Raw genomic sequence first — 21,338 nt, 5'->3', positions numbered from 1 at the left:
TTAAAGTTTCTATCTCTTTTAGTTTTGTTGTAATTTCCTATTTCCCTTTACACACAACTCTGCACTCATTTTCATTCTTGTGCATTTCAGAGTTTGTGTTTTCGTTGAGCTGAGATCTTGTAAAGCCCACAGAGGCTGGGTGTACAAAACCCCCAGGAATCAAGGTGAGATTTTTTTTTTCTGGACTAGTTTAACATTACCTTGCACTAGTGTTTGCCTTTATTCTGACATATAGAGAAAAGTTGAACTGCAGTATGAAACTGTATCATGTATTGTATATTGGTAACTGCTGATTGCGAATACAAGGTGAAGGATGCCTACAGACTGAATAAACTCATCAGGAAAGCCCAGTCTGTTGTTGGCTGTCAGTTTGTCATTCATTTATACTCTACCCTAATATTCTGTGTTGTCTCATTGTTTACCCCTTTATTAAATATCCATGCTGCTGTAACAACTTAACAGTCTAAGTCTAAGGTAGAACAGCTGCAGCTCTACACACTCTACACACAGCCAGCAGCTACAGGAGATCTGTCTATTGAAATGAGTGATAAACACTGAATGCATCAGATCACGGCATCTCTCCTCTGTTTTGATACAAACTAACAGCATTACTGCATTTAGAGGCAGACTCACTGAGTGATATGTTTCTACACATAACTTTTTTAAATGTTTTTTTAATTGCTATCCATATTACAATTATGTCAATTAAATAGTTTCATGGGTACTTTCTTCTATCCAAATTGTCTGAAACTAAAGACTGTTGTATGTGGTAAAGTCCCTGAGGAATATTTGTGATTTGTGACACTGGGTTATAAAACTTCTCTCAAGTTTTAAAGTAGATAACATGGAGGCTGTAACTATCAGCTTTGTGTCTTTTTTTAAGTACTTTAAGTTGAGTGGCGACAAAATTTCCGAATACAACACAACAGAATCCCTTGCTTGTTTGTATTCTTAAGAACAAGTTGAAGTATCTTGTTTTCCCAAACAGTTTCTGTCATGTACCCCCACCACATGCAAACTGATAGTTAATTTTTTTTATCTTTTATTAACTATTATCCACATTGAGAGCATAACTTTTGTTGCAATAAAGCATGGGATTCAGGTCAACATGATAGAATCAGCAAACTCTTGTTTCCCTATATCATATTTGGATGGATGGATGGATGGATGGATGGATGGATGGATGGATGGATGGATTAAAATATTCTCTGAGCTTACCGGTTACAGTGTTCACCAGGGTATCCCTTGTGCTCCATATCATAGTCAGATCTAAGAGAAAGAGATGTGATATTCAGCTATGTACTTTAACACTGTAGAAGCTGTTTGTTTCCTATTACAAATCAACAGTCAATATTTTTTAAACCACTACCACAATTGTTCCCTAAGCGTAACTGCATGTTTTTTGTTGTCATAATGATGACAAAGCTCCCCTAACCTTAACAAGGCAGCCATTATAGTCCACACCACAGTAGTTCCGTAACTTTAATCCATTTTAACTTAGGTTATTTTAGTTTATTTGAACCTATACTATAATCTTGCTGTTTTTGTGGTTAACCAAACTTTAACCATAGTATTATCACATCACAATACAGATTTATATTTCAGTTCTGATCATGACTTGTAGTGATTCTGGAAAAAACAGAGGAATGATGTGGTCCTCTGGATATGAGAAAATGCTGGTGTCATTCTACATATCATGCATGGATAAATGGATGGACAAACTGAAGGACTTGCTGGGCCCAGACAAGCCAAAAACAAAAGAGATTTAGGATCAAGACAGATAATGATAGAGGTCTAATAATCTAGAGAGCAGCTACAAATACTAATTCACTGCCAACACAAATTGGATAACAGGCTATTTGGACAATGCTTGAGGTTAATGGATATGGACATCATGATAAATCAATAATGTGGTGATGTTTAAGCAAAGGCTGTGTTCAGAGTCACAACACCATTGCTTCAAAAAAACAACACTGTTTTGATCAAAGGAGTATCAATAAAGGAGGCTTCTGCTAAAAGTTAAATGTAGAGTCCCTTAGTAAAATGGTTAAACCTGACTAAACTGACTGAGCAGACATTTGTCACAATACAATGCAGTGTTATCACACAAAACAATGCATTGGCCAGTTAAAAATGAGCCACTTATCTCCACTATAGCTTGTTTCATAAAAGATAGTGATTACTGCTATAAAATCTGTAAAATCCTGTTGTAATATTGCATCATATTATTATAATCAGGTCAGCAGTGTTTCTGTGTCTGAAAAACCTTCTCACCAATTGTAGAAACATGGCATGCAGTCTGGTCAGATATCGAACAACACAATCTTTTATGTTTCTACCTGAGACTGAGTCATTTGAAATCATCAAACTACTTAGGTCTGTTGGTTTATTAGGTTTACCTTTTTAAATGCAGACCTGATAGTCAGCTTCTATCCTGTCTGAGCAGTTTGAATCAGTTTAAGATGCAGAATAAAGCAGATGGCATGACCGTGGCTAAGGCAATAACCTTTGTGGAAGTTTTTTTTGAATTTTGACCACTTCAGAGTTATTTTGTCTGGCCACAATTTGAATTTGGCCATTACTTTGTTTTGCTATTAACAAAAGACGGTTTGTGCCAAACAACATATAAAATGGCCTACAGGGTTAAAGTGCTGCTAGCAAGACTGTGGATTCTTTATTTGGACTAAAGCTTCCCTTTCCTCATCACTAATTGCTGTTTTTCATCAACATGCAAAAGCCTCGTCACAGAATGTTTCTTACTTGGAAATCTTCAACCTCCAACTTCCAAACAAACAGAGGCAATCTGTATCAAAATCAATTGCTTTGTTGACCATTTATTCCACACCGACCTTCTTCCTGAAGGCATCAGTCTACTTCGAGCAATGTACTGTGGACTGTAACCTCACACTGGAATATTTAATGGTCTACTACTGCATATTTTTGTTTCTGAAACCATTAATCTGGTTACTCTAAATACACTACCGTTCAAAAGTTTGGGGTACTATTTTTGAAAGAAAAACATTTTTTTTTATGAAGATAACATTAAATGAATCAGCAATAGAGTCTAGACATTGTTAATGTGGTAAATGACTATTCTAGCTGGAAATGGCTGATTTTTAATGGAATATCTACATAGGAGTACAGAGGAACATTTCCACTCCTGTGTTCTAATGGTACATTTTGCTAGCTAATTGTGTTGAAAGGCTAACTGATGATTAGAAAACCATTGTGCAGTTATGTTAGCACATGAATAAAAGTGTGAGTTTTCATGGACAACATGAAATTGTCTTGGTGACCCTAAACTTTTGAATGATAGGGTATATCAAAAAAAGCTTTCAGATTAAGAAGGGGTGAAAAACTTACAACTCTTATAAGTGCTCATTGCTGTAAAATTCTTTGTTTGAAACTACATTATCACAGTGCAATGTGTTCTCCATCACAAAGCTCTCCATCATAATAAAACATTCATGGAATTGTTTTTGACATGTTACCTGTTGATCACAAATATGCTTGTGTAAGTGTTCCAAACAGGTAATTTGTTGCATTTTTATTCTTGTAGCAGGCACATTTTTTGACCATCAGCTATCTATGTAACCTTACGTCTAGTGACCCTTGGTGTAAATATTTAGTTACAAGGTAAGAACTAGTTTATGTCGTGCAACACAATTTCATGACAACCAGCCCAAGCTTGAAGCTGAGAAAAAGTGGCAGAATTGGCTTTCAGCTGGATAAATAACAACAAAGAGAAGGAGACAGAACTCCTAAGTGCGGCCCTATTTATCCAGTCAGGAGAAGGAATCGATAACCATTTAACACACACAAACACAGCAGAGACAAACATCTGTAAATGAAGACTAAGCCGAATAAAGACAGGGCAAGAAGAGATAGAGGCGGCTGTAAGGCAACACAGGGATGGACAGATAAAGGTAGAGGAAGGCAGTGACTGATAGAGAAACAGGAGATCTGCTGCAAATTCATATCCCTCCACCCTGTTGTAATCAGCTGTATCATCACTCCTGCTGCTGCCATCATTCATCTTCATCAGCAGTGATGGGTATTAATCAGCGTTGAATGACGATAGCGATCAGGAGACACCACAGAGCGTTGGCCCAGCCATGTGTCTCTAGCCTGAGCCGTGTAAGAGCAAGGCTTTGAACATGACTATTGATCTGCAGGACAGCCTCACTCCTCTGAGCAGGGATCACACTGCTGGTTTATCTGTGTAATTAAGTTCGATATTACAGCAGTAGTACCACCTGAGAGGACACTCCTTGCTCTGATTATGAGCATATAACAGGCCATACAACCAGCTAGTAACTCTTCACAATCCCTGTAAAATGTTTCCTTCAGGCTGTTTTGGATTTTATGTGAACTGCCATTTAGTGATGTGTTTTGAAAAATTAACAAAGCCTCAGATTTAAACCCTTGTTTTATCCTCATGATTTCCCGATGGCAGCTGGAGTACTTTTCACCTGACTAATTTCTCATCAGCTTCATGAGCAATTAAAGAATATTTTAAAAAACATTTTGTTTAATTTTGATCTCAGGCACATTGAAAGTTACTGCATTTTCAAGTCCCATTTTATCAGGCAGTACAGAAGCACTGGATTTTTGGGGGGAAATTAAAATCATACCGTAGCACTGCAGAATGAAAGTAATCAATGTGCCTTTGAAACAAATGTTGGGGTGCTAAATAAGGCTCCAGAACCAAAATTTCCCTGCAGTATAATAATATGAAATGACATTAATGATACTGGATAGCAGAGTGGACTGAAAGCACAAAACTGTTGCATATACAAACAAGAGTAGCGAGAGTATGATTGTGTCTGATGTATGCTTGTGCTTTTGTTTTGTTTTTGTATTTAGTCTTTTTAATTTATCTTATATTTATTTTTACCTTATATTTATTCTTAACTTTTTATAGTATTACCCTTATTTCTGCACTGTGAATGGATGTGAGAAACGTCATTTCATTTAACTGTGTACTACGTACATTGCTGAATGACAATAAAGCTGAAGTTGAAGTTGAAAAGCGATGGTAGAACGTAGTCCTCAACCAAGACCAATGCCAGATCTCATTAATTCAGTTCAGGCCAGCTTCATTCGTTGCCAACTATGTGGAAGAAGATCTGCTAGGTTTTAAGCTGATGGGCTGATCTTCAAATCAGGATGTTTAAAGCAACTTGGATTGTCCTCATACTTATCAAGTGCTTCTCTCACCTGCAGTACATCTTAATCAGAGGAGAGGCACAGCCAATACGTCTGCCATGTCCTGCAGGTGCAGGGTCTGCCATTAAGTTGGAATGTCAACTTTATGCCTAACATATACATGGGGCCCTACTCCATGTCTGATGGTTGGTCAGTGACTGTTGAATTCATACGCCCTTTGGAGACTGGGTCCTGGGTAAACCATCTACCCATTTTCAATGCAGCAGGTTGCACTGGGTTACATTGTACCAGTAGTAGGTAACATGACCTGACCTGACATACATCTCATTAAATAAAGGTCCCATAATGTGTCCCTTTTCAGCAAATTAATGACTCAATGTCCCAAATGTCCCCAGAAAGTGTCTTTCGAAGTTTCAGCTCAAAACACTGCAAAGACGGTTAAATTCTCCATGACAGTTTGACTCCTGATTTTAGGCTGTTTTAGTGTCTGTAACTTTAAATGCAGCTGAGCTGCTGCAGCATCAGCAGTAATGCAGGCGATGTTCCGAACCATCGTGGTAAAGATGCAGCTGAGCAACAAGGTGAAGCTCTGAGTTTAGCAGTCCAGCTACGTTCCAGCCCTCACCTATGGTCATGAGCTTGGGTAGTGATCGAAAAAATGAGATCACAGGTACAAGCGGGCGAAATGAATTTCCTCCATAGGGTGGCTGGGCTCAGCCTTAGAGATAGGGTGAGAAGCTCGGACACCCAGAGGAAGCTTGAAGTAGAGCAACTGCTTCTTCGCATCAAAAGGAGACAGTTGAGGTGGTTTGGACATCTGATTTGGATGCCTCCCCGGAGCCTGCCGCCGCTGCTGAAAAAAATCCTAGAGGAAACATTGCACTACCATTCAAAAGTTTAGGGTCACTTAGAAATGGACTTCTTTTTGAAAGAAAAACAGGCTCATTTCCAGCAACCCTCACTCCTGTGTTCTAATGCTACATTGTGTTAGCTAATAATGTTGAAAGGCTAATTGATGATTAGAAAACCTTTGTGCAATTATGTTAGCACATGAATTAAAGTGTTAGTATTCATGGAAAACATGAAATTGTCTGGGTGACCCCAAACCTTTGAATGGTAGTGCATATGTCATGAGATGCCACTATTTAAATGAACTGAATTGAAATGAGACAGAAAATACAGCAGCATAATATTCACTCAGCCTATATTCAGGCCAGCACTGATCCCAGGACAGCAAAACCTCCTCCAGTGAGTTTATACCCAAGACAAATGAAACTTAAACCTGGCAAACTTCAGCCCTGAATAAATGTTGATTAATGGCTGAAATTAGGTCAGCCCAATATCTGCACTGTTTTGCTGAAATATAGCTAGTGATATAAGGTTAAAGCCCTGAAATAAGGTCATCTGCCATTAACAGATAAGGTGTAAAAAAAATACACCTGAACACATAACAAATACTGAAAATACCATATCCTCAAATAAAAGCACAGCGTATTTCAATTTATGAAAAAAAATGTTCATGAGGTGCAGGTTGTGAATTGCAAGTTGCAGAAAAAAAGACATACTTAGTCTTTCACCTTAACCTTAATCTTCACATTGTCGGCAGCATAAAAGAGGCTGGTAAGAAGATGTTCAAAAGACAACTTTGTGCTGAGTAGGGTCTCTGCAGAGGCGTTTAGGAAAGGGATAAAAGGGATTGTAGGAAAAACTTTGTTCAGAATTAAAAGGTCAGCCTCTGTATTTGGTGAAGTCATTTGTGGTGGGCTGTTTACCTTGCAGATTGTGGTCAAGGCAGATCAATGCAACCTCTAGTTGTTACAAATCACAGGAGTATCTGAGGTAATACCATGCAAATAAGATTTATTCCCATGAAAAACATTACAGTTGGCACTGTTCTTGATTAAATTACTGAGATCCATCCAGTCAGTCTGCAGCATTTAACATGAGAAAACCTCTATTCAACAGCAGCTCTGTTTTTCCTGGAATTAAGAGTATTTTAAAAGTATTCGGGGACATTTCATCACCTGTGCCACAGAGGCTAAGCTGCAGTCTGTCTGTCAGCAGGATTTGTCTGCTAATCTAACAGCAATTTTCATAAAAATCTGATGAGCAGATCAGCTTTGGGCTATAAGGAGCTAATTAGACATTTCAGATCAGAGAGGTTCAGCAGAGGATATTTCAGAGATTTCAGTCCAGAGGGGATAATTGCAGGGTCAAGAGCTGAATGTAAATGCTTTCCAGAGCCCTCTAGGTGAATTATGAATTACTCATTTGCTGTTTTTTTAAATAAATATAACACCTAATTTGAAGCAGTAATGACTTTTTTCTTTTATTCCAGTTGTATGTATTTCTGATGAGACTAACCAGAGGGTGGCGCACCTGCAGAACCCTAAAAAGGACTGTAATAACATACATATAACCAAAAGAAAACATAATTTAGACAGGGCTATGCTGAGGTTACTGATAAATCTAAATTGTCCTTAGTTGTGAATGAGAGTGTGGTTGTTTGTTTCTATGTGTAGCCCTGTGATAGAATAGGGACCTGTCCAGGGTGTCCCCTGTCTTCACCCTAAGCCCGCTGGGATAGATTCCAGATCCTCATGACCCTAATGAGGATTAAGTGGTGTATAGATAATAGATGGATAGCTGTAAGAAGACAGCAGGAAAATGAACTGAAACACACCTCAAACCAGAAACAGCTGTATATACTAAACTGGCATTGTACACTGTCAGAATAATTGTTATCATGATAGATATTATTATTATTATTATTATTATTATTATTATTATTATTATTATTATTATTATTATTATTATTATTATTATTATTATTATTATTAATAATAACAATAATAATGATAATAATAATAATAATAATAAGAAGAAGAAGATTTATGAGTCTAATAATAACAATGGTGATGTTAATAGTCAAATACCATTAGTTAGTACATCAGCTTGGGTTCATGCTGTCACAGTGTTTCCTCTACATTCATTCAGCAGCAGGGCCCCGCCATTCCTAAATCCTAGCCGCCGCTCCTTCAAATTTCTTTTTTTTGTTATTGTCCTAAATACACCACCGCTGCATGTTTCCACCTTCACAGCAGAGTTCTGCACCGTGTCGGGTTCTCGCGAGTGCTAAGGTACACTGCAGATAACTATCTTGCTCAGTATCTACTCTTTGATACGTCGGGTTATTATGACGTTAATTATTCGCGAGAGCACGACCTTGAAAGTGACGTCATGTCAAGCAACGAGGCACCAGGTCAGAGTCAGAGGAGTGTCATCTTGAAAGTAGGGCAGTGATTTAATGGAGAAAATTTATAAGCTTAAGATAACTCATAATAGATTTTACAAGGTAAATATACATTTGCAAAACATTGATGTCTGGTTAACGTTACGTAGCATATCGGTAGCTTCAGTTAATTGGGTCCGGTGCCAACTAATTGGTAGCATTAAGCTAATATCCACACACCATGATCTAACTGCTGACTGCATTTTCAAATGAGCTTGTTCAAATATATTTATTTATTTTATTTTTCTTTTACATTCAGCCTTTATTAGCCATTTTCAACTGGCCATTCAATAAATAGGTTGTACAAGTAAAATCTGCAGTCAAGTGTCATTTGTTTACGTGTCACGGCTCCCCGGAGAACCTGCCACCGCTGCTGAAAAAAATCCTAGAGGAAACACTGTGTCATATATTCTAAAATGAATGGACAAGCTTCAGATATAGAGCTGATGTTTGGATTTGTAATGAAGCATTTTGTGTTAAATCGGAACAAATGTAAAATACAAGTATCTTCACTAGTGGCTTCAGACTTACACTACCAGTGGAAAGTTTGGACACACTTTGTCATTCACTGTTTTTTATTTACTTATTTTCTACATTGCAGACTAATACTGAAGACATTAAAACTATAAAAGAAGACATGGAATTATGTTGTAAACATAAAAATGTTAATCTTCAGTTTTAATCTGCAATGTAGAAAATAATACAAATATTTAAAAAGCATTGAATTAGAAGGTGTGTACAAACTTTTCACTGGTAGTGTATATGTTAAATTGGCATTTTACTAAATCTATCATGTGCCTGTTTCCCTTCTGCAAAGGGATCACAAAGCTTGTACACTGATGGATCAAGTGCATTAAAATTGGAGAATATGTTGATATACTTTTTGAAGTACCCTTGCACCTGTATTCTGAGCTGACAATGTTATTAATTTTATTTATTTTGTTGTGTCGACCTATTCTGAGATTGTTAACCTTGGTCAACATATACATGAGCATAAACATAATTTGTCTACAAAGAAATGTGTAAATTTTTCTGTCATTTACATTTAAAATTAATTTCTGTGTAATTTTTTCTCCCTAGTATATCAGTACATGTGTTGGCAACTGTTGGATAAAATCCAGAATAATTTGGCTGTAGTATCAGCAGCTTTGTGCTTGTAATCATGGAGAAAAGGGCCTTTCAGGTGCTAATAAGGCATTTAATTTGCTCTGTGCATACTGCTGTACACCCTAATGGTGTTATTAGAGAGCTCAGTGGCTGTTCTCCTGATGGGAATAATTACACAGCAGCGAGGAACGTCAATGAACACAATGGACAAACACATTTAAAGAGGGCATTCATTGAGAGGGCGAGAAATCAATGATGTGTTCAAATGTCCTTTCCTTACTCTGCAGAGTGATCTGTGAAGTCTGTTCTTTAAAAGCAAGAGACTCGTCTTAGTGGAGGAGAGTGTGTGTTTACAAAGTAAGTAAACATGGCTGAACTGAACTGACCTGAACGCAGAACAATGAGAGGAGACACGGCAAGGAAATGATGAAGAATTTGCATTTATATAGCCGACACTTAACGCACCCGCCTCCCTTCAACTCTAATGATAGCATTCAGCATCAATAACCTGCTCTGCTACCTGCCCCTTCGTATGCTAAGCACCAAATGTGTGTTTGTGTGTGCAGTCATAAATATTCATTGATGAGTGTCTGCAGCAGGTAGGTGAGACATGCTATGCAGTTAAGCTGTGTCTTCCACCACATCCATTTATTCTGATTTACCACTCACCCTTAGTAGCCTGCTGCAGTATAATAAATTAGTGGTGATGTACTGTAGCGTGGCGAGAAGGAGGTTAATGGGCCGTTCAGCTGTGTTCCTGCCACATCAGCTCAACTCGGGCCGAAGGTCTGGTCAGGAGGAAATGCAGCTCGGCGATGGCCTCAGTGCTGACAACAGGCTGAAAGTCATACAGTAAATATAGAGGCTGTGGATATCTGGAGAGCAGACCTAATGCCACACTAATGTTAAAATACTACTTATTTCAACAAGTTACTACTGGGAAAAACCAGTATACATCCAAACTGTTACTCTACCAAGGAACGTGGCGGAGTTATGTGACAATAGACATTGGTTTGTTTGTCTGTCTGTCCGTTCGCAACATTAGTCAAAAGTGGACCAACAGATTGGGATGGAATTTTCAGGGAAGGTCAGAAATGACACAAAAACCAACAGATTAGATTTTGGCAGTGACGCGGCTTATAGTTTGGATCCACAGATTTGTTAAAGATTTCTGTATCATTGCGAGACAGCAGCACAGCATCACTGTAACTATGACAACAAGTGAACACTATGTCAGCTGCCTGCTGATGATCACATGGCCGCGATCCTACTACAAATCCACTGCTGCGGACTTATCACGACTTATCCGTCAGAAATGATATAAAGAACAATTGATTAAATTGTGTGGGTGTTTCCGAGTCCCATCAATTCACGCCACCCGCTACATGTTTAGGTCACGCGATTCAGTATCTGTACATAACGTACACATGCATGACACATGCCTGTGCTCAGCACGAGGTAATTTTTAATCAAAGATTTCATCCGTGGGAAATTATACAACAACTGAGCAGCCTTAGCGGCGTACTGTGCTCTCTGAGTGTTTTTCTTGTTACTGCATGCTTTGTTTGCATGTTAATGGATTTGGTAGTTTCAAAGTTGATGAGTGGAGGGAAAACAGGAGCACCCACCACAGCGCCGTCCAAAGCGATTTTTGAATTTAAACAAAGACACTGTTTGATTTCCTCTCTTTATCTTTCCGTCGTGCGTGTGTGCAGTTGGTTAAATGGTTTTTGTTTTCTTGTTTTGTTTATTTTTGTGCTGCCTCTTCATCGAGCTGTTATTTTTCTCCTCAAAGGAAATGCTGATTCATCTCTTTGCACTAAACGCTCATCTCAGCATGGTGGTCAAGGGACAAGAAGACATAATTACATTGTTCTGCACAGTGTCTCATTCTCTTTCTCTCTCTTATCCACACTATCTCCTTTGTCTCTTCCTTGATTTTTTGTGTGTCTGCCTCCCCACTCAGCTGATGGCAAGTTAGGAAAACACATCTTTTACCTCTAACAAACACACAGATCACTGTGAAAACTGTACAAACCTACACATGCGAGTAGCCTGTGAAGCTCCCCATCAGTTAACTAAACACTGATCCTGGGGGAAGGGATCTAACAACTTGTCAGCATGCTTTATATGTCAAAGTAGGAAGTTTCACCAAAGATGTTAGTCTCTAAGACAGAAAAAAAGACACTAAAATATGATCTAGAGAGGAATTTGAGTCAAAGAACTGGTGGAGCTAAGCTGTACTGGGAATTACACACCACCATTACTTATTGCTCTGCTATAAGTTGTTACATGTTACACTGCATACTGTGATGAGCAAGATGCTTAAAGTTAAGGCGCAATGTCATGACGAATAATGTCATAATTGTATATATACTATATGCAGCAGTACATACTTTTAAAGGGCAGCTGTCATACATAGTGACAGGAAAAAGAAAAGGTGAATTTTGGTGAATTTGCAACCTAGAGCTTGTACCTGTGGACATGGTGTCCAGCAGCCAACACTCTGACGTGGAAACTAAGTCCCAAATCATGGGCCAGAGTCACACTTGACGGTGTTCAAATGTCCTTCTTTAAAGATCTTCAAAAAATCACCAGGAGAAGTTAGCATTCAGAGGCAGCTGAGTTTATTGTCGGTGGAAAACACCAGGAGCATTTCTTAGCAGCATCCAGTGCTACAAGAAGCACTGAAAATACTGAGCTTTTATGCTGCGAGAGTTGGTCATTTTCTCCACACCTATAGGGTGTATTTTTAGAGACAGTTTTGAAACCATCACACTTTTCTCAATCTATTGTTCAGATCTTGACATCAGGTTATCATATTTAACCACTAGATCACACGCTACAGAGGACATGGGCATTAGGTTATCATTAGGTCATACGCTACATAGAACATGTCCAGACATGTTCAGACTTGTATTCACCCCTACTATTTATTCATTTTCATGCATTCTATACCATGTGTTATTTTGTTTGTGAGACACTTGAATTGGGTTTACACCATTATGTTTTGAGTACTCCATATTTCATTTTTCTACAAAGCATGTGATTTAAATATATAAATACATGTTTTACTTTATGATCCTCCAGCTGTGTGTGTCGTCCACAGACACACACACAATTACATCAAAACATAAGTCATTGCTAGAATAATTATCATGCATCTCATAAACGTTTTAACTCTATTTTACTTTTATCATATAGCACCCAAAAATACTACACTACAACTCCTGCCCTCCCACTCATTATTCAACCAGCAGTCTTATCTTCTATTCCTCATCAGATCTTTCACTCAGCTGATGACTGCTCTCCTTGTGCCCCTCATCCACGATCCTTTCTGTCTTCCTGCCTGCTTGCCTTCAATCTACTGAGCCTCTGTCTCCTACCATCAGTTCAACCACAACCCACCCTGTCAGTCATGCTCACTCCCTTCCCTGGCCTGCTTGCTCCACCAGTCTCCAGCTTGCTTGTCAAATAATCCAGCCATCCCCACTCACTCTCCAGCCATCCTCACCATTACCTCCTTGCTCACCTCCATTTGCTCCTCTGAGTATTTGCAGTAAAGTGTTCTTATTCTTTCCAATCCTGAGTCTGTGTTCCGCATTTAAGGTTCGCCCACCTGTTTTCACTTTATATTAAAGTGGGGTTGTTGTTTTTTTTTTTTTTTTTTGCAAATTCCTGTCAAAAAAGCCAAATTATACTGCCCATGATTTCATGTCTAAACAAAAGGGTGAGACATCCAAGGCGGGTGAATATTTTTTTTAGGCATTGTATATACTTATGAAAAGCTGTTTAGGGGAGTCAGTTACCTAAAACAAATAGGTAACCAGGTTTCAAATCGGTTTCCTCTAGAAACACAGTTCTACTATATTTGTAAGTGAAGTGTTTTACTAACAATACCCACACACAATATTTTGGTAATTTCAGTGTTTGTACTTGATTATGCCACCTATCCTGCTAAAATGGTCTGAGGTAGCATAGTGTAATTCCTGGCTGTGAAGGCAACATCCTGTGCTCTTTATGTGGATGGTCCTGGCTTCAAACAGAAGGGATAGCACCATTCCAAAGCTACAATTCTGACTTTTAAACCAGCTCTAATGCAAACCAGAGGATGGTGTTACACTATTTATATAGACCACTATACATAGATGACTCTAAAATCTGAAGACATCAGGTTTCCTTCATGTGTGAAACACAGTGAGGATGTAGCCATCGATCATTCTGGGGTGATTTAGTGAAAGCTCTGTGCTGCAGAATTGCACAAGAATACAAATCTGCGTCTGTGTGTGTGTGTGTGTCATGTCATGTTAAACTAACAGCTCTGTGACACAGATCATCCAATTTCACACTGACATGCACTCAAACAAACCAAACAGATTTATTTATTTATTTTTATTTTATTATCCCTTATTAATCCCACGAGGGGTTAATTCTGATTTTCGCATCTCTCCCCAATTCGGGGAGTCAGAGCGATGGGTCAGCCATAGTACAGCGCCCCTGGAGCAGGAAGGGTTAAGGGCCTCGCTCAAGGGCCCAACAGTGGCCACATCGGGGTTTGAACCTCTGACCTTCTGATTAGTAGTCCAGAGACTTAACGGTTGTGCCACCACTGCCTTAATGGAGCAAGACTGTAAAACTACAGTCTTTAGAGTTTGTTCATGCATTTTCAATACACTCCAGTATACTGAGTTTGATTTTCACATGTATTTTTAATGCATCTGTTTCAGTCAGGCTGAAGTACTGCCAGTTTAGTTTTCAGTCTCCTCTACTCTTTTTACTACAATCTTGATCCATCTGATTTTAAACAATTAGCAAATTAAAAATGTGGACATTTTTTTAAAAATTACATATCACAAAAATGTTTTCAAGTTTGGCTAAAAACAAAGTGTAACAAAGTACAGGGGTAACCAATTTAGGATGCAATATGATGATATCCACGAAGCAAGTGACTTCAATGTCACTCAAGCTTCCAGTTGATACAAAAACATTATCTGTTTGCAGTGATGAGGAGACTGTAACCTCCCTCTTGTCATCTCTTATCATATTCCTGACATGGTACTTTCATTGTTTCATGAAAAATTATCTATCCAGTAAATGTGGAACTCTATAGTAAAACACAACCAATCAGGTCAAACTCAAGGTATGTCTTACGGACATACAGGCCTGGATTACTTCTACACTACCATTCAAAAGTTTAGAAATGTCCCTATTTTTGAAAGAAAAGCATTTTTTTCAGTGAAGATAACAGTAAATGAATCAGAAATACAGTCTAGATATTATTAATGTGGTAAATGACTATTCTAGCTGGAAACGACTGATTGTTAATGGATTATCTCCATAGGGGTACAGAGGAACATCTGCAGCAACCATCACTCCTGTGTTCTAATGGTACATTGTGTTAGCTAATCATGTTGAAAGGCTAATATATGATCAGAAAACCCTTGTGCAATTTTGTGAGCACATGAATAAAAGTGTGAGCTTTCATGGAAAACATGGAATTGTCTGGGTGACCCCAAATTTTTGAACGGTAGTGTATTTTTCTTTATTTAATTTCAGGCAAAGCTGAGGTCACTGTATTTGGCCCTAAACACCTCAGAAACACACTATCAGATAGCTACTCTGGATGGCATTGCCTTGGCCTCCACTTCTACAGTGAGGAACCAGGACATGTCGTTAAATTCACACATTAAGCATGTCTGCAAGAGAGACAAGTTTTTAGACAAGATTAGGCTTAAACCTTTCCTCTTTTAAAGCTTATAGTTAGGGCTGCTCGGGATCACCTGAGCTGTCCTTAGTTCTGCTGCTATAGGTTTAGACTTCTGGAGGATTCCCATGATGCACTGTGCTCCTCTACTCTCCTCTGTCTCTTCCATGCAGTTATATCACCATTTAATGTCACAAACTTTGTAAATCTCCCTGTAGTTTGTGTTTTATTCCCCCTGCAGGTGTCTCTGGATCTAGAGCTACACCTCTCTGATCTGTAGCTGCTGGCCTCACTGATCTCTGAAGTGTTCATGGTTGTCTAACGTATTGTTTGACTGTTGTCCATGTGCTATATCTGCTATTTCTGTCCTGATGGGAGGGGTCTTTTCCTGGATGACTATGTAGATGGTAAAAGGTCTGCATTTATACCATGGCTTTTTACCTTAGTGGCTCTCAAAAGGCTTTAAGGTGATTCCCATTCACCCATTCACACACTCCTCCACACACCAATGGTGACAGAACTGCCATGCAAGATGCTGCCTGCCATTGGGAGCAATGTAGGGTTCAGTGTCTTGCCCAAGGACACTTCGGCATACCCATGTTGGCATGTCCATGATGAGGGATGATGAGTATGAAAATGATGTGAATCAATTGTTATTGCCTTCACAGACACGAGCTCTCTAATTGAACACCTACGGGAGATTTTAGACTTGTGTGATTCTACCACCATCATCAAAACACGAAATGAGGGAATATCATTTGGAAGGCCGGTGTTCATACTTCCAGTAGAGTTCAGAGACTTGGAGAATTGATGGCAAAGAGGCAACACTTTACTAAGACATCTAGGTTTTTCCTATGATCAATTATCAGTCAGTGCATTTCGACATTGTAAACTGTAATTACTACAGTGCAGTATTGGAAAAGTCATCACCACACCTCAGCATAAAGAATCAAACCTAATTCTTGATTTCTGAATTTTCTTATCCATCACTGATATAGCAGTAAAAATCTAGACACTTAAAGACAACACAGAAACTAATCATCTCTTCTGACTGACAAAGATCAAAGCAATTAAAACAAAACTTCACCCAAGGAGGCTCTAGCTGTCACTGTGACATAGAAGAGATGGGTTTTTTGTTTGTGTGCTGTTTAACTTCACCCGTGCAGTAAAGTACTGATAAAGTATAAGTCACACCCAAACATGCCTGCTTCCTTCACCTCAGAGCGAAGCTCAGAGTTCCCCTGGAGTCTCAGTCTCTGAAGTTCAGTGAGACTGAAGCACAGAGTGCATACGCTGCTTTTAAAAGCCTTTCTTGCAAACATGAAAGGACATCTGCAGGGAGGGCGATTTAAAATGCAGGACGGCGCAACCAGAGGCTCTCTGAGGGCTTCAACCTGAGAGACAAATCTACAGAGTACGAGAGTAGAAAACAGGGTAAAAAACAATGCAATACCACCCAGATATTTGCCCAGCGATGGTGACAGTGTTGCTGCACAAGGGAATCTTTGATATACTATGTGTGAATCTAAGATGCATCAATGTATCTAAGTAAATTAATCATCAGTCACATTGTACTGCAATTACTATATCATTTATATATACTACCATTCAAAAACTTGGGGTCACCCAGACAATTTCATGTTTTCCATGAAAACACACGTTTTTATTCATGTGCTCACACAATTGCACAAGGGTTTTCTAATCATCAATTAACTAACACAATGTAGCATTAGAACACAGGAGTGATGGTTGCTGGAAATGTTCCTCTGTATCTCTATGGAGATATTCCATTAAAAATCAGCCGCTTCCAGCTAGAATAGTCATTTACCACAATAACAATGTCTAGACTGTATTTCTGATTCATTTGATGTTATCTTCATTGAAAAAACTGTTTTTATTAAAAAAAAAACAAAAAACACAAGGACATTTCTAAGTGGCCCCAAACAGTAACATATATAATTCATTTATACATATAATTGTGTTATATAAATGTGAGCGTTTTCATTTAATGAAAACGTCAAGAACACCAGTGTGTCATCATTCAATTCAATCAATTCAAATCAAAAAGCAAAATCTTCTGAACTGAAAGAAAGACAAAAAGTTCAGACCTAAAATATCTGCAGGATATAAAACCATATTTAAATAAACCCAACTCAGGCGCTGCAAACTAATGATATAGTTGTACACAAGATTTCTACTGAAACCACATATAAGCCAGCAAGTCTGTAAGCTCTCCAAGCCCCAAAATCACGCTGCATTTAATGATTTAGGTGTCAGATCAAAGAGACCCTCAACAAGCGCTAGGCTCCCAGGCAGTTGTGACAGATATAGCAAACCATTCTCCTGTGAGTAAACTTTTGGAGGATTTTAATGAAGCTTAGGACAAAATGTTTTTACTTATGACTTCTTTGTTTCCTGTTACCTGTGAATACTTCTGGCATTGATAAATGCTGGATCCTCACTGACCTTCTACATTTTTTATCTCAGGTAGGTTCTTGGCTGCTCAAAGCAGCTTTGGAGTCATTAGTTTTGATTAGGACACAAAGAAGGAGGCCGAACCCATCTGGATCACAGCCTGCTGTGTTCAGATGCGAAAATACAGCAAACAACAGAAAGGTGTGTGTTGTGGGAGGGATGTGAGTGTTTGTTACTGTTCATTTCTTCGTTCTCCTCCACTTCACAAGCAGGTAGCCATGCTTTCTGTGTTCCTGTCCAAAAAGGAATGAAACGGACCTGAAACATCGCTGGTCGGGTCTGAAGTATCCCCCTTAGTTCAGATTTTACATGTGTTGAATTAAAACAAAACTAAACTGGGTACCACAAAGCTTAAGCAGGTCAGTGAAATGTTCACAGTGGTGACAATCTTCTTCAGTTTCCGTTCATTTATGGGCCTAAATGCATTCTCTGGATGCATAGCATTCATTTCTGAAGACAGACAATCAGCACCAAGGAAAGTCATGCAAATGACCATGCAAACTCATTTATTGACAGTTAAAACTGTGAATACAGTCATAAATGATCAAGATATGAGAATGGCAATAATGTGCACTAATATTGAACTTCATACAGACCGACAAAGTTGAGCAGCATTGCGTTACCTAGCCAACCAAAATAACTTCCTAAGGCAAGCTACCTAACCCCAACTTGTACTGGTTGTTATTCTGCTGTCAGTGACAGCAAAGCATGACAAATACCTATGGTGGGGCATTTCACTGCTTTTCAGAACAGGGTTGTATAGAATTCAATAGTGTGGCACAGCAAATATCAGCATCTTTCAGTTTGGAATTTCCAGTATATTACTCTATCCCATCAACACAAGCTCAGTTTTCTTTTAAACAACACAGAGACTTGACCTTTTGCTGCAGCCAGTCTTGGTCTTTACATCCACTTCCTTCACTTCTAGGCAGGTGGCACAAGAGCAATGCTCCTAGTCTGCCATCTACAAGCTCCATTCTTTGTGTAAAAGTTTTCGTCTCCAGTCAGAATAGCAGAGCAGTGACTGTATGACACCACCATTTTTCCAAGGTTTGCATGATCATCAAACTGAAGTGTGAATTTCATGTACATTACCATTCAAAAGTTTGGGGTCACTTAGAAATGTTCTTAACTTTGTAAAAAAAAAAAAGCAGTTTTTTCAAGTGAAAATAAGATAATTCAAACTGGGTCACATTTACACACAAAGCCTAGTTTAACCTGTTACTAACAACAGCCAGTCAAATCCCTAGTGCAGTACAGCTACATGGAAATTGCTTAATTTTAAAATATTCCAGCATTGTGTTTTTAAGCAGCACAGAGTCAACATAACATAATATGACTATGAGCTTATTAGCTAAAACCTGAAATATTCCTGTCAACCATCTCATTATCTTTTCATATTTTACTTTCTAATGACTTCACTGACTTGTCTAAATGAGACTCCATGGCGAGTACACTTACAAGCTTCCTCAATTTATGCTCTCAGACTCAGTAGTGATAGTTTCCTCTGCAGTGTAGCCTCAATAATTCTCAGTCCATTAATTATCATTTCAAGTTGTATCAGTATTATCTGATGAATTATGTATTTTTTTGCTAAATTTGGTTGGTAATTTGTGGAAGCCGTTTTAACTGATTACAGATGAAGCAGATTCGCACAGTATTAGTTTTGAAATCCACAAACATGCTCAGGACAGACTGTGAGCTCTGACCCTTTACCTCAGTTTCTCATGACAGTCGTGATTGGAGAATTACGGATTATTTCAGCCCGCAGTCTCTCGTTGCTGCAGTAAGTAAATTATGTGAAAGTCTAAACGGTGAGGGTTCATGTGGAGTGAACTGTTCCCAATGGTTCTCTTTACAGATTCCCCACAATCTCTTTGGGCTTGGCTTCGTGGCTGCCTGGATATAAATCCTAACACTGGCCACTGCAGAGTTGTGTTCATCCCGACTTTAATCCTTCCAGCAGTGGGCAGCGGTGGGATTTGGAGGATAGTTTGGCTTTAATTTCCATGTAAACAGAGAATGAGGTTAAAGCTGGGGACAGCTGGACCGTCACTCACTGTCAGCTTCACACAAACTCCAACAGCAAAACCACTGAGTAAACCAGCATTGAAAACCACTCACACCAATACAACACTACTGCTATTCTGAAAAGTACTACTGGTCAGCATGCTTGTTCAGTATGCACTAAATGTGGTCAAAATTACTCCAAACAATATCCATCCATTCATCTTCCATACACCTCCTTCTCATTAGGGTCATAGGGAGGCTGGAGTCTATTCCAGCTGACTTAGGGTGAAGGCAGAGGACACCCTTACAGGTCACCAGTCTATCACAGGTTTACATATAGAGACAAACAATCACATTCACACCTACAGACAATTTAGAGATACCAAGGAACCTCAGCATGTTTTTGGACTGTGGGAGGAAGCCGGAGTACACAGAGAAAACCCACACATGCAAAAGGAGAACATGCAAAGCACATGCAGACAGATCCTGGGAAGGCGGGGACGCGAACCGGGGATCTTCTGGCATTATAAATCTATTAACTACTTGAAGCTCTTTTGTACCAGTGCAATGCATTCATTCATTTTACAGACTCATCAAGCAGGTGTCACAGTTTAAAAGTCTTTATAGCCACGTGAGCCTGGCTATAAAAACTTACTGCATATGCATTTAAAGGAGGATCATGCAAACAATACATGAAGACATGTAAACAGAAGTTCATTATGAAATCCCCTACATTTATTAAGGTTACACAATTTGTGATAGTTTTTAGTGAAAAATTATAGACCTCTGATGATCAAGTTTAAAAATAGTACAGATGGTTGTACTAACACTAATTCTAACAAAGAAAACTATTAAATAATATAAATTTAAAACTAAGTAAAAAATGACCCTCAACACCATCTCCTTTTAAACCAACAAAGTACATCATTTTTGTCTGCCTTTCACAAAATGATTTCTGATCTAATGCTCCTGTCAGCAAGACAACATCATTCATCAGGATCTTTCAAAACAACTGATAGATATTAGGGTTGCTTATGACTGTGGCACAAGTAACTATTTGGTTAGGATTAGAGAGTTTAATAGCTCAGAAACATTGTCAAAAATCAGAGTTTGGGTGAAAATTCTCTTGTTAAGGTATTTTCCTGATTATGTTTAAGAGACACTAACACTAAGCATCGCAAAGACACAAAATGCAGCGGTTCCACATCTTTCATGTATCCACCCCAAACTACTGCCTTCATGGACTTCATCTCTTAGCACTCGCTAAAACTATGGATGTTGCTCTTTTTCTTGGGACAGTTGTTACTGCCCCACTTACACACTCTAAAGCTGGATTTATGCTGCTGCTGTGATACACATAAACATCTTTAAGCATCTACACCGGGGGTCGGCAACCCGCGGCTCCGGAGCCCCATGCGGCTCTTTCATCCCTCTGTTGCGGCTCTCTGTAACTTTGGAAAATTGATAATGAGTATTTAATTCAAATTTATTTTATTTTATTTTGTTAGTTTTTAAAATGTAATTCTAAATTCAAAGATTATGGTGATCTTGCAACATCAAAATAAAACGTTTTAAAATTTT

General features: G+C 38.6%; 1 protein-coding gene across 3 annotated transcripts in view; it reads right to left on the bottom strand.

The window, feature by feature from the left end:
• LOC111564031 (RNA-binding Raly-like protein) overlaps nucleotides 1–21,338 on the bottom strand; it is a 78,109-nt gene that overhangs the window by 37,243 nt on the left and 19,528 nt on the right. For 2 of the 3 annotated variants that reach the window (XR_008600243.1, XM_055006686.1), the window contains exon 3: nucleotides 1,219–1,269. The exons of the other annotated variant lie outside the window; for it this stretch is intronic. Coding sequence is in view for 1 of the 2 variants with exons in the window: in XM_055006686.1 (XP_054862661.1) it covers nucleotides 1,219–1,269 (51 nt within the window). In the remaining variant the exon portion in view is untranslated. The remainder of the gene's footprint in view (nucleotides 1–1,218; nucleotides 1,270–21,338) is intronic. 3 annotated transcript variants of the gene reach the window in all.

The sequence above is a fragment of the Amphiprion ocellaris genome, chromosome 3, assembly GCF_022539595.1.
Source record: "Amphiprion ocellaris isolate individual 3 ecotype Okinawa chromosome 3, ASM2253959v1, whole genome shotgun sequence".
Classification (NCBI taxonomy): domain Eukaryota; kingdom Metazoa; phylum Chordata; class Actinopteri; family Pomacentridae; genus Amphiprion; species Amphiprion ocellaris.
This window is presented reverse-complemented; position numbering and strand designations above follow the sequence as displayed.